We start from the raw sequence: 15,798 nt of genomic DNA on the forward strand, positions 1-15,798 counted from the left end.
TGTGTTAGTCATGTAGAGACAGTTCTGTCTCTCTTTATCCACAGGTTCTTTAAACTCACTGTTATGCCCAGCCTAGGTTTACCGAGCATAACAAAAGTGACCCCCCCTTTACCTGTACCCAGTGATGACCCATGCCCATGAATTACAATCCAAAAAGTGATTTATTTACAGAGTGGTAGTAAAAAGCTTCGGGGGTGAGCGCGGCCAAAACAACAAACAAAACAATCTATGTTTCCCAAACTAAATAACCTACTTTCCAAAAAGAAAATAAAATAAAATACAGAACTCTTCCCTAACTCCCTACGAAAAAACAGGAGAAAAGGAGAGCGAACAAAAATGGCTTCACACCCCCTACCAATACCCGAACAGTTAACACGAAAATTATTTACAATTATATTACAACAACGAAAATCACAAACACACATATAAAGTTTTACAAACGATACAACGAATCTTTCTCGAAAACACATACAACGAATCTTTCTGAAACAAATCACAACGAATTATCAAATCTCAACGAACGGACACGGACAAAGTGGCCGGGACAAAACGAGAGGCGACCGGCATCTGGGTGGCGCGTCTTTTTAAAACTGGCGCCGTCAACCGTGAGCCAATCCTTGATCACCACCTGTGGAGTAAGACATTAAAGAGACATACAGGGAAAACACAGACAGGCAGGGGAGGAAACAGCACCACACACAGGCAGGGGGAGAAAAATAACAGCACACAAAATAATACACATTTATGACTCAGGGTCATAACATCACTGTCTAACATTCCAGCACTGTTCTGCAGATAGGACTGTCAGACTGGGGTCTGAGGAGCTCTACTGATGAAGACATGAGTGGTTTTACACAGACTTTTCTCTGATTGCATAAACGATTTACTAGAGATTTTTTCTTCTTTGAGTGAGATCTTCAGGTAGAATGTTTAATTTCACATTTGTTCCAGACAAATTTGATTTTATCACTCAATATCATGGAAATGGTTGAAACATGAAGAATTTGATCTATCTTTACTATGTGGTTGTTCAGAATGCTGCAGAAAGTTCTATTTAATTGAATGGGCCATCCCAAATTTCGGAGGGCCGATATTTCTTGAAAGCGACCACTGAAAAAAATTAATGACTGCTGCCATTGGCAACGGGTTTTGTGCTTCACGTATCACCCCAACTGCTCAACAGATGACACCATCGACCACCATCCTCCATATGTCCCTCACCCACATGGACAAAAAGGACACATATGTTCGAATGCTGTTCATGGACTTCAGTTCAGCATTCAACACAATCATCCCTCAGCACCTGACTGGAAAGCTGAACCTGCTGGGCATGAACACCTCCCTCTACAACTGGATCCTGGACCCCCCAGGGATGTGTGCTCAGTCCACTGCTATTCACTCTGCTGACTCACAACCGTGCAGCTCGATCCACATCATCAGGTTTGCCGATGACATGACCGTAGTGGGTCTCATCAGCAAGAACAATGTGCTGGTGCAAAGCCAACAACCTGTCTCTGAATGTGGACAAAACAAAAGAAATGATTGTTGGCATCAGGAGAGCACGGAGTGACCACTCGCCTCTGAACATCGACAGCTCATTCATGGAGATCATCAAGGGCACCACATTCCTTTGTGTTCACCTGACGGGAAACCTCAACACCAGGTTCATAGCCAAGAAAGCCCAACAGCATCTCTACGTTCTGCAAAGGCTGAGAAAAGATCACCCCCCCCCCCCATCCTCACCACATTCTACAGAGGGAGCACTGAGAGCATCCTGAACTGCTGCATCACTGCATGGTTCGGAAACTGCACCGTCTCTGACTGCAGGGCACTGCAGCGAGAACAGCTGAGAAGATCATCAGAGTCTCTCTTCCCTCCATCACAGACATTTACACCACACGCTGCATCCGCAGACATTTACACCACACGCTGCATCCGCAAACATTTACACAACACGCTGCATCCGCAGACATTTACACCACACGCTGCATCCGCAGACATTTACACAACACGCTGCATCCGCAGACATTTACACAACACGCTGCATCCGCAGACATTTACACAACACGCTGCATCCGCAAACATTTACACCACACGCTGCATCCGCAAACATTTACACCACACGCTGCATCCGCAGACATTTACACCACACGCTGCATCCGCAAACATTTACACAACACGCTGCATCCGCAGACATTTACACAACACGCTGCATCCGCAAACATTTACACAACACGCTGCATCCGCAGACATTTACACCACACGCTGCATCCGCAGACATTTACACAACACGCTGCATCCGCAGACATTTACACAACACGCTGCATCCGCAAACATTTACACCACACGCTGCATCCGCAGACATTTACACCACACGCTGCATCCGCAGACATTTACACCACACGCTGCATCCGCAAACATTTACACCACACGCTGCATCCGCAGACATTTACACAACACGCTGCATCCGCAAACATTTACACAACACGCTGCATCCGCAGACATTTACACAACACGCTGCATCCGCAGACATTAACACAACACGCTGCATCCGCAAACATTTACACAACACGCTGCATCCGCAGACATTTACACAACACGCTGCATCCGCAGACATTTACACCACACGCTGCATCCGCAAACATTTACACAACACGCTGCATCCGCAGACATTTACACCACACGCTGCATCCGCAGACATTTACACAACACGCTGCATCCGCAGACATTTACACAACACGCTGCATCCGCAGACATTTACACCACACGCTGCATCCGCAGACATTTACACCACACGCTGCATCCGCAAACATTTACACCACACGCTGCATCCGCAGACATTTACACAACACGCTGCATCCGCAAACATTTACACAACACGCTGCATCCGCAGACATTTACACAACACGCTGCATCCGCAGACATTAACACAACACGCTGCATCCGCAAACATTTACACAACACGCTGCATCCGCAGACATTTACACAACACGCTGCATCCGCAGACATTTACACCACACGCTGCATCCGCAAACATTTACACCACACGCTGCATCCGCAGACATTTACACCACACACTGCATCCGCAAACATTTACACAACACGCTGCATCCGCAAACATTTACACCACACGCTGCATCCGCAGACATTTACACAACACGCTGCATCCGCAGACATTTACACAACACGCTGCATCCGCAGACATTTACACAACACGCTGCATCCTCAGACATTTACACAACACGCTGCATCCGCAGACATTTACACAACACGCTGCATCCGCAGACATTTACACCACACGCTGCATCCGCAGGCATTTACACCACACGCTGCATCCGCAGACATTTACACCACACGCTGCATCCGCAAACATTTACACCACACGCTGCATCCGCAGACATTTACACAACACGCTGCATCCGCAGACATTTACACAACACGCTGCATCCGCAGACATTTACACAACACGCTGCATCCGCAGACATTTACACCACACGCTGCATCCACAGACATTTACACAACACGCTGCATCCGCAGACATTTACACAACACGCTGCATCCGCAGACATTTACACCACACGCTGCATCCGCAAACATTTACACAACACGCTGCATCCGCAGACATTTACACCACACGCTGCATCCGCAGACATTTACACAACACGCTGCATCCGCAAACATTTACACAACACGCTGCATCCGCAAAGCCAACAGCAGTTGTGTTTACATTTTTTTAAAGCAGTTTATGTTTTACATCACAGCAGATGTCTTGTAAACTTAGCACCATCTGACTTAATAATTTTGCACTGTCTTTGGCACTGTCTGTCTTAGAATTTTCGCTGCGCTGTTGCGCTGTTTGTACATGTTTGCAGTTGTGTAGGCCTGTGTATTCTTAGTTATTTCTGTGTAGTCTCATGTGACTCTGTGTTGTTCTATGTACCACCATTGTCCTGGAGGAACATTGTTTCATCTCTGTGTGCTAGCTGTATATGGTTGTTTCATCTCTGTGTGCTAGCTGTATATGGTTGTTTCATCTCTGTGTACTAGCTGTATTGAAATGACAATAAAGCCTACCTCTATGTTTACATCTGCATCGTCTACATCTAAAACGATAACACGCTTTGCTTGTGATTGTCTGCAAAGATTTTCAAGGTTAGTTTGGGAAAAAGAAAAACTAACACAAGCCTGACACATGAAAAGTGACTTTGTTATCTCGCATATCATTCTGGAGTCTTGAATAAAATGTTACTGTTTTCACCTGGCGAGTGACAGAGACATCGAGCATAATTTAACTGGTGCAGCGACAGGGCTCTGCGGACCGGCAGTTGCCTTTGTTACTATTTTCAAAACAAGAAGTTCAGTCAAGGGGGCGGGGCCTGGCGGTTTCCTCGCCCCTCCTCTCCGCCCGTCCGCGGACTGGAGATTGAGAAACGCTGGTCTAAGAGATGCTGATTCAGTGTGAAATGACGCAGTCTTCATTATTAATATTTGATCAGTCAGTAATCCCATCATAACACAGAAAAATGAGAATTGACGTGTGTAAACTGACTTAACTAAAGCTTTAATGACCATAACTTTACACACAGTGATCTAACACTAATCTGTATTCTGCCTCAGAGTAATGCAGTATAACAGTTTAGAGAGTAGGAAGGTATTGTTTATGAAATCATGTGTAAATATTAATGTTTTATTCCCCTTTGACTTTGACCTGTGCCTGATACTGGGTCATAAAACCAAACAGAGCCAGAACTGGGTCAGAGTTTTTATGACTCACCCTGTGCGTTGATTTCAGTCAGTGACTTAATTTGGTTAAAACACTGAAACTCCAAATTACAAATGAGGCCACATAATGTTCTCCCTTATATCTGAAATTAAAGTAAACTTTATTCACATTTTTAATGTTACTATTATTAAAGTTGTACAAACTATGATGTGTTGAAAACTGGAACATAACACTGTCGTTGATGTTTGATCAGTTACAGATACGTGAATCTGGATAAAACAGTAAAGTTTAACATCAGACTGAAGAACAGAGAAAAACACGGTTTCCTGTTACACTTCACATGAATGTTCCTCATTTTAAAGTCTCCTGTTTTAGTTCCAGTTCAAAGGCCTGGTTCATTTTCAGTGTCGTGTTTTCCATGGAGACACACTATCACACCACAATACTCATTACAGATCTGAGTTAGTTACATCAAGCTGAACATTATTCGTGTGTCATGTTTTTCTTTTAGAGCATTAGCACAATGAAGCCAGTTTAATAAATGTCTCCTGAGCTGAGTGAATATTCTCTGGGTCGGTTAACCCCTCTACCTGAGTGACTGGAGTCTGTCAGGGACTTCTGAAACATCTCTTATAGCATAGAAGCAAAGCAAGAATAATTTGTTCCATGTTAAGTAATGTATATAATGCATGTCTACTTTTTCAAGGATAGAGAAACTCTCTAATTGTTTGGACTAATTAAACAATATCATGTTTGATCACTGTGTTTCTGGTCATAAGCGTCACTTTCTCTCTGTGTTCAGGTGACAGGGTCCTCTCCACTCCCAGGATAATGAGATGAACCAACCAGTCTCATCTGTGTCTCTCTCACAGACATCTCCTGATCTCTCTCCTCACTTCACTGTCTCTGTGTCTGAGGAAACAGACAGTACAGACATGGGATTATGATATCTGTAAGGATTTAAAGTTTTTATTTCTCATTTGGTCTCAGCTCACACACACTGACACACAGACACACTGACACACTGACACACAGACACACAGACACACTGACACACTGACACACAGACACACAGACACACTGACACACAGACACACAGACACACTGACACACAGACACACTGACACACAGACACACAGACACACAGACACACTGACACACTGACACACAGACACACAGACACACTGACACACTGACACACTGACACACAGACACACTGACACACAGACACACAGTTCCCACAGTAGCATCAGTCACTGTTAGAGATGCACTGATGTTCAGTAACGTCGCTATTAACACACGTTAATCTGCAGGCCCTGCACCTTACATCCACTAACACAGACACAAACCCAGCATCGCTGGTCTGGTTCCACCGTTTTCTCTGTGTCCTGAGTCCCACAGTGGGGTTTGTTTAAGGAATTCGGAATCTGTCTGTCACCTTTTATTTTAACAGACATGAACAGAGAAGAAATCTGATTCACCTCTTCAGTGGTGTTATTTACACAACATCTAAACTTGGCCTCTACCTGCACAGTTTAATTAGGAACAAAAGTCTTTAATATCACACACACACACATACACACACACACACTCACTCACACACTCACACGTCACAAATATCACATCAGTGTTGTAGTGTATAGTCAGATTTACATGTCACTGATCACGTGACAGTAAATTTACAGAGTCACCTTTGACCCCACCTCCACCTCATTCTGTCCACTGATGGAAACGTTCTCTGGTCCATCTGAAAGACAGAGGCATAATGGGATGGAGTAAATCTGATAATATCTCTACTGTCTCTGTTATTCTATTTATTTTCTATTATCTCTATTAATCTATTCATTTCTATTGTCTCTGTGTTGGTGAATTCTCATCAGTAAAGTGAATGTGTGTGACACTCACAGTTGACAGTCATTGTGTAGGTTGCAGTGTCAGAGCTGACAGGGTTACTGAGTCTACACTGGTATTCTCCACTGTCTGATCTCCTCACTGGACTGATGGACACTGATCTCAGATCAGCAGAGAAGATGAACTTGTCGCTAGGAGACAGAGGTTGACCATCCTTCATCCATTCTGTGGTGATGATGGAGCCAGTTCCCTCACAGGTTAAAACAACAGAATTTTGATCTTCTATTAGGGGTTGTGCTGGACCAGTGAGGGAAACTGCAGATATTTTCTCTGTAGGAGAGAGAAATGAGAAGAATTTCACAGTCATGTTTCAGATCATAAACCATTTGATCTGAAAGTGAGGCTGCTGGTGTTGTCTTTATAAAACTATTGAGTGTAATTTAAAAACAGTGAACGTCCACACTGTGTCTACAGTTACAGGGGTCAGAGAGGTCAGGCTTAGATCTCATCCATTTGACTAAATGAACTTCTCCTTGCTTTCATCAAATGAACATGCCCGGTAATGTCTGGTATATCTTTAGTTTGGTGGGATACACAGTACTGATGACCTGAAAAGAGTGTTCCGTTATTATGGCATACTGTCATTACCAAAACAAAAACCAACATCTGTTTCAGCTAATCCTAACTACATAAATTTCCATTTGACCGCTCCTGGGAATCACAACAGGGAATCTTTTAAGTAGCGACTCACAACTCAATGCTGTTGCGCTCCTATATGTGAACTGTTATCTGTGTGGACATTGTTGTGGCCCCTATAACTGTGACAGACGTTTTCTCAAAGTGTTGACTGTGACCAGTCAAGTGTCTAATGCCTAGGTGAGTGACAGGGATTCAGTCTGATTTAAGATTGCTCCAGTTAACCAGTTAAGACTTAAGCACTAAACCAGTCCACACTAAACAATTCAACCATAATGAAACTGTATTCTCAGAGAGACTTCTTTTCAAATTACACTCATTAAAATCTGCTGAAATTTTATGATGTACAATCAGTCAACCAAACATTTTCAGTTAATATCCAGTTTAGGCCAAACATGTCAGAAATGATTTGATAGTTTGAATAAACACATTTATAAAATTGTATGCATAACAAGAATACTATTTTGTATTTAACTCAAAAATAACCATTTGACTCACCAAACACCCTGAGTGTAGTATCGTGTCGTAGAGTTACTGCCATTTGATTTACTATAATTAGCCTGTAATATCCAGAATCATCCAGAGTTAAATCTCTGAGTTCCAGAGCTCCAGTGTAAATGTTCACACTGACTCTGTCTCTGTAGGCAGGTGCTGTATTGTTACCAGTGGTGTCTGAAACGATGATGCTGTAAGCAGTATTAAAATTCCAGACCACCACCAGGAGTGGAGTTGATAATGGAGTGATGATGGTGTTGAACACAACTTTTTCTCCCACTGCTCCATACACAGGTCCAGGCGGAAGCAGCCCATCGTCTAAATAACACAGTCCTGAAGAGACAAAGGAAACTGTCATTAACTACACTTTTCAAATCAAACCTCAAATTACCATATGCAACGTCACAAACCTCTTTCTGTAAAGTTTAATACTCACTGTAGTGATCAGATTTACTGTATGAATACTCACTGCAGTCAGTGATCAGATTTACTGTATGAATACTCACTGTAGTCAGTGGTCAGATTTACTGTATGAATACTCACTGCAGTCAGTGATCAGATTTACTGTATGAATACTCACTGTAGTCAGTGATCAGATTTACTGTATGAATACTTACTGTAGTCACAGGTCAGGTTTACTGTATGAATACTCACTGTAGTGATCAGATTTACTGTATGAATACTCACGCAGTCAGTGATCAGATTTACTGTATGAATACTCACTGTAGTCAGTGGTCAGATTTACTGTATGAATACTCACTGCAGTCAGTGATCAGATTTACTGTATGAATACTCACTGAAGTCAGTGGTCAGATTTACCGTATGAATACTCACTGCAGTCAGATTTACTGTATGAATACTCACTGTATTCAGTGATCAGATTTACTGTATGAATACTCACTGAAGTCAGTGGTCAGCTTTACCGTATGAATACTCACTGAAGTCAGATTTACTGTATGAATACTCACTGTAGTCAGTGATCAGATTTACTGTATGAATACTCACTGTAGTGGTCAGATTTACTGTATGAATACTCACCGTGGTCAGTGGTCAGATTTACTGTATGAATACTCACTGTAGTCAGATTTACTGTATGAATACTCATTGCAGTCAGTGGTCAGATTTACTGTATGAATACTCACTATAGTGGTCAGATTTACTGTATGAATACTCACCGTGGTCAGTGATCAGATTTACTGTATGAATACTCACTCTAGTCAGATTTACTGTATGAATACTCACTGTAGTGATCAGATTTACTGTATGAATACTCACTGTAGTCAGATTTACTGTATGAATACCCACTGTAGTGGTCAGATTTACTGTATGAATACTCACTGCAGTCAGAGGTCAGATTTACTGTATGAATACTCACTGTAGTGGTCAGATTTACTGTATGAATACTCATTGCAGTCAGTGGTCAGATTTACTGTATGAATACTCACTATAGTGGTCAGATTTACTGTATGAATACTCACTGAAGTCAGTGGTCAGATTTACCGTATGAATACTCACTGCAGTCAGATTTACTGTATGAATACTCACTGTATTCAGTGATCAGATTTACTGTATGAATACTCACTGAAGTCAGTGGTCAGCTTTACCGTATGAATACTCACTGAAGTCAGATTTACTGTATGAATACTCATTGCAGTCAGTGGTCAGATTTACTGTATGAATACTCACTGAAGTCAGTGGTCAGGTTTACCGTATGAATACTCACTGTAGTCAGATTTACTGTATGAATACTCATTGTAGTTAGTGATCAGATTTACTGTATGAATACTCACTGAAGTCAGTGGTCAGATTTACTGTGTGAATACTCACTGAAGTCAGTGGTGAGATTTACCGTATGAATACTCACTGTAGTCAGATTTACTGTATGAATACTCACTGTAGTCAGTGATCAGATTTACTGTATGAATACTCACTGAAGTCAGTGGTCAGCTTTACTGTATGAATACTCACTGTAGTGATCAGATTTACTGTATGAATACTCATTGTAGTTAGTGATCAGATTTACTGTATGAATACTCACTGTAGTCAGATTTACTGTATGAATACTCACTGTAGTCAGTGATCAGATTTACTGTATGAATACTCACTGTAGTGGTCAGATTTACTGTATGAATACTCACCGTGGTCAGTGATCAGATTTACTGTATGAATACTCACTGTAGTCAGATTTACTGTATGAATACTCATTGTAGTCAGTGATCCGATTTACTGTATGAATACTCACGGTAGTGGTCAGATTTACTGTATGAATACTCACTGTAGTCAGATTTACTGTATGAATACTCACTGCAGTCAGATGTCAGATTTACTGTATGAATACTCACTGTAGTGGTCAGATTTACTGTATGAATACTCACTGTAGTCAGATTTACTGTATGAATACTCACTGTAGTCAGATTTACTGTATGAATTCTCACTACAGTCAGTGAATGAATGAAGAAGAGCATTACCTGTGGTGAAGATCAAACTCAGACAGATCAGGATAGTTTTCTCCATGGATCCTTTTTCTGTTTCTTCCTAAATGATGTTTATTTCTACAGTCCCTCACACACTGTCACTGTCTCTCATTCACTCTGATTGTCTCTCACTCACTCTGACTGTCTCTCACTCACTCTGACTGTCTCTCACTCACTCTGACTGTCTCTCACTCACTCTCACTGTTTCTCACACACTCTGTCTCTCACTCACTCTGACTGTCTCTCACTCACTCTGACTGTCTCTCACTCACTCTCACTGTCTCTCACTCACTCTCACTGTCTCTCACTCACTCTCACTGTCTCTCACACACTCTCACTGTCTCTCACTCACTCCTGTGGCTGGGCACGCACTATATAAACCTCCTTAACTGGTGTGACCTTTGTGACGGCAGAATCCAGTAAGTTGTTGAGATATGAATGGATTTATGGTCTAGGAGAATGCAGCTGTTACATAAACTTTAATTTTAACAGCTGTAACTGGCCTGTGAGAGAGCCCTCAGTGACTTCCTGCTTTACAGTGAGAATATCAGTGTATTTAAGTTACATCTGCAGTTACAGAATTCACATTAGTGTAGTTAACACTTACTGAAGTTAACACTTTCCCCCACTCTGTATGAGAGTTCTCAGTGAGTTCCCTCTGATCTTCACTGACTTACGATGAGAATTAAAGCGCCTTTAAGTTTCCCCACACAGTAACGGTGTAGGACTATGTCATACAGGACCTGGCCACGGAGCCTGGACTTTATGTTTAGTGTTTTAAATATGAAAGAGGAGAACATTTCTGTCTCTCAGTCTCTGTGTGTGTATTGTGTGATTTTAAATGTTGTTGGAGATCAGAGGTGGCAAAAGTACACACATTCTTTACTCAAGTAGAAGATACAGATACTCGTATAAAAAAAGACAAGGACAAGCACTGATTCAACTTCTTTACTCAAGTAAAAGTGGAAAAGTACAGGCTCTGAAAGGTACTCAAAGTAGAAAAGCTAAAAGTAGCCCTTTGAAGGACATTTCTACTGTCTGGTTCTGTGCAAACCTAACTGAACCTCATGTCATATTAATATAATTCAAAGATTATATAACCATTCTAACCTCAGATAAAATAAAAAACACTATACTGAAAATAATGAACATGAACTTCACTCCAATGTGCAAATCAGTTTTCAATGTCACCAGCAAATCTCGAAACATTACGATCAACATGATCAACACACTTCAGGTCGAGTCCCCTTTCACGTCTGTTTCGTCCAGTGACGAAATGTTTTATGTTGTTTTTGTCTTGTTATGTCTGTCGTGCGTGATATGCACCGATGGATACACCAAGGGATTGTCTTTTCTATGTGTTATTGTCCCATCAATTTAGGTTGAAATCGATCTTGATGTTGGGAAGGTGTGCAATGATATAAAATCAAAATAATCGATAATTCCCCTCAAACGCGTTAAAACTAAAGTAACGAGTCTGTTTTGAAAATGTAAGGAGTAGAAAGTGCAGATATTTGTGTTAAAGTGTAGGGGGTAAAAGTAAAAAGTAAAAAAAATAAGTGCCCAGGTAAAGGACAGGTACCTGAAATCTCTACTTAAGCACAGTAACAAAGTATCTGTACTTAGTTCCCACCTCTGTTGGAGATTAAGAATTTCTCAGCGAGCTGGATGATCTGTGTGTGTGTTTGTGTCTGTGCATGTGTATATGTGTGTGTGTCTGTGTGTGTGTGCGTGTGTGTGTGTGTGTCTGTGTGTGTGTGCGTGTGTGTGTGTGTGTGTCTGTGCATGTGTATATGTGTGTGTGTCTGTGCGTGTGTGTGTGTGTGTGTCTGTACATGTGTATGTGTGTGTGTGTGTGGGTGTGTCTGTACATGTGTATGTGTGTGTGTGTTTGTGTGTGTGTGTGTGTGTGTCTGTGCGTGTGTATGTGTGTGTGAGTGTATGACAGTCAAAGAGCAGTTTCACTCCCATATTATTCATTAATTATTACTGATCAGTGACTTATGACTTATGATTTATGATCTTATCTTCAAATTCATTCCTATCAAAATGACTCATGATCTCTCTCTCTCTCAAACACACACACACAAACACACGCGCGCACACACACGCGCACACACACACACGCACATGCATTAGGAGTTGACAAACTCCTAATTTATACACTCCATTTTAGATTGAGTATTATAATTGTGACATTTTTATAGTGAACCGTTCGAAACATTTGTTGAGTGATTTTCTCTGCAGTCCTTCAACAGCAATAAATACTACACATTACAAACAGCAAAATAAATACTACACATTACAGACAACAGGAATAAATACTGCACATTACAGACAGCAGGGATAAATACTACACATTACAGACAACAGGGATAAATACTGCACATTACAGACAACAGGGATAAATACTACACATTACAGACAACAGTGATAAACACTACCGATACAGACAACAGGGATAAACACTACACATTACAGACAACAGGAATAAATACTACACATTACAGACAACAGGAATAAACACTAAACATTACAGACAACGGGGATGAACACTACACATTACAATCTGAAATGTGAACTCAAGTAGAAGATACAGATACCTGTATAAAAAGGACATGTACAAGTTCTGATTCAACTTCTTTACTCAAGTAAAAGTGAAAAAGCACAGGCTCTGAAAGGTACTCAAATTATAAAAGCTAAAAGTAGCCTTTTGAAGGACATTTCTACCAGATGTTTCTGTGCAAACTTAACTGAATCTCATGTCATATTAATATAATTCAAAGACTATATAACCATTCTAACCTCAGATAAAATAAAAAACAATATACTGAAAATAATGAACATGAACTTTGCTCCAATGTGCAAATCAGTTTTTAATGTCAGCAACAGAACTCAAAACATTACGACATCAACATGATCAACACACTTCAGGTCGAGTCCCCTTCTTGTCTGTTTTGTCTTGTTAGCTCTTTTATGTTTACATTTAAATGTAAAGTTCTGTGTGAACTGGTTTAAATCTGAGGGGTAAGGTAACATTACATAGTGTTGATAACAGTGTTTACAGTGAGTGAATGTTAAGGTAACTGACATTACATAGTGTTGATAACAGTGTTTACAGTGAGTCAATGTGCTGTTAAAGACAGATGGAGGAGAACATGGTCAGGACCCCTGGTAACCCTCTGCCCTGTTCTCTGATCAGCAGATAACTTCATCACCATCCAGTGTTCAACACTTCACACAAGACAAAGTCCCCACACATGAGGAATCTCCATATGCAATGAAGACAGGGCGCGTGATGATGCAAAATCAAAATAATTGATGATTCTCCTCAAATGCGTTAAAACTAAAGTAACGAGTCTGTTTTGAAATGTAAAGAGGAGAAAGTGCAGATATTTGTGTTAAGATGTAGGGGGTAAAAGTATAAATGTAAGGAGTAGAAAGTGCAGATATTTGTGTTAAGATGTAGGGGGTAAAAGTAAAAATGTAAGGAGTAGAAAGTGCAGATATTTGTGTTAAGATGTAGGGGGTAAAAGTATAAATGTAAGGAGTAGAAAGTGCAGATATTTGTGTTAAGATGTAGGGGGTAAAAGTAAAAAGTTGTCAGAAAACATAAGTGCCCAGATAAAGGACAGGTACTTAAGTTCAGTAACAAAGTATTTGTACTTCGTTACTTCCCACCTCTGTTGGAGATAAAGAATCTTTTTTATTGACTTGATGATGAGGGTTTTGATTTCTCAGTGAGCTGAATGATCTGTGTGTTTTTGTGAGACAGTCACAGAGCAGTTTCACTCCCAGGGTTATTCAGTAATTATTACTGATCAGTGACTTATAATTTATGATCTTTTCTTCAAATTCACTACTATCAAAATGACTCATTATCTCTCTCACGCTCCCTCTCTCAAACACACACACACACACACACACATAAACGCACACACACACACACACATAAACGCACACACACACACACACACACACATGCACACGCACGCACACACACGCACACACACACGCACATGCACACGCACACACACACACACGCACACAGACGCACACCACTATGGAGTTATGGTTGGTTGTAAACAGTGTGATCCACAGGAGGAAGTGACATGGACAGAAATGATTCAAGAAACGAATATTAAACAGTTTAATATGTTACTGTTCTCTGTAATGTGTACTATTTATTTTATAAACAAATATTAATCAGTCTAATATGTTGGTATTGTCTGTAATGTGTAGTGTTTACTTTGTCTTATAAACAAATATAAAACAGGTTAATAGGTTACTGCTGTCTGTAATGTGTAGTATTTGTATTATTTTATACACAAATAAAACAGATTAATATGTTACTATTATCTGTAATATATAGTATTTATTTTGTTGTCTGTAGTCTATTGTATTGATTTTGTTGTCTGTAATGTGTAGTGTTTATTCCTGTTTGTAATGTGTAGTGTTTATCCCTGTTGTCTGTAATGTGTAGTTCTGTTGTCTGTAATGTGTAGTGTTTATTCCTATTGTCTGTAATGTATAGTATTTATTTTGCTGTCTGTAATGTGTAGTATTTATTCCTGTTGTCTGTAATGTGTAGTATTTATTTTGTTGCCTGTAATGTGTAGTGTTTATTCCTGTTGTCTGTAATGTGTAGTGTTTATTCCTGTTGTCTGTAATGTATAGTATTTATTTTGTTGTCTGTAATGTATTGTATTTATTTTGTTGTCTGTAGTGTGTAGTGTTTATCCCTGTTGTCTGTCATGTGTAGTATTTATCCCTGTTGTCTGTAATGTGTAGTGTTTATTCCTGTTGTCTGTAATGTGTAGTATTTATCCCTGTTGTCTGTAATGTATAGTATTTATTCCTATTGTCTATAATGTGTAGTATTTAATCCTGTTTTCTGTAATGTATAGTATTTATGTTGTTGCCTATAATGTGTAGTATTTATTCCTGTTGTCTGTAATGTGCAGTATTTATTCCTGTTGTCTATAATGTGCAGTATTTATTCCTGTTGTCTATAATGTGCAGTATTTATTCCTGTTGTCTGTAATGTGCAGTATTTAATCCTGTTTTCTGTAATGTATAGTATTTATGTTGTTGCCTATAATGTGTAGTATTTATTCCTGTTGTCTGTAATGTGTAGTATTTATCCCTGTTGTCTATAATGTGCAGTATTTATTCCTGTTGTCTGTAATGTTGTCACAACCTGCACCGCCATTTTGGACTTTAGTTTGCTATGTCTTTGTGCTCTTGCTGTGTCTGTCTCCGCCCCTCACCTGTTCCTGTTTGTCTAATTATTAACCTTGTTAATTTCTACCAATCCTGTGTTGCCCTGTTTAGTTCTCCCTCTATTTAAGTCCTAGTGTTTTCCTTGTCCATGGTCTATCGTTGTTTGTGTTTTGTGCACACTGTCATGCTGCACCTTTTTGTTATTGGCTTTTGTTATTAGTTTGCACTTGTATTTTGATCTTCTCCCAGCCCTAGACCCAGGCACCACATGGACTGTGGTGCTGGGCCCAACCATCTCTAGGGCTGTGTCCGCTCCTGGGTCTCCTGTCTCTGCCA

At 40.4% G+C, this 15,798-nt stretch overlaps 1 protein-coding gene across 1 annotated transcript in view; it reads right to left on the reverse strand.

Annotated features, from left to right (window-relative positions):
- Nucleotides 1-4,361: 4,361 nt before the first annotated feature.
- The window catches only part of LOC115821844 (carcinoembryonic antigen-related cell adhesion molecule 5-like), a 52,704-nt gene continuing 41,267 nt past the window's right edge, over nt 4,362-15,798 (reverse strand). Inside the window, exon 8 of the mRNA XM_030785631.1 lies at nt 4,362-4,416. Within this exon, the coding sequence (XP_030641491.1) occupies nt 4,362-4,416 (55 nt within the window). The remainder of the gene's footprint in view (nt 4,417-15,798) is intronic.

This window comes from Chanos chanos, chromosome 9, assembly GCF_902362185.1.
Source record: "Chanos chanos chromosome 9, fChaCha1.1, whole genome shotgun sequence".
Classification (NCBI taxonomy): domain Eukaryota; kingdom Metazoa; phylum Chordata; class Actinopteri; order Gonorynchiformes; family Chanidae; genus Chanos; species Chanos chanos.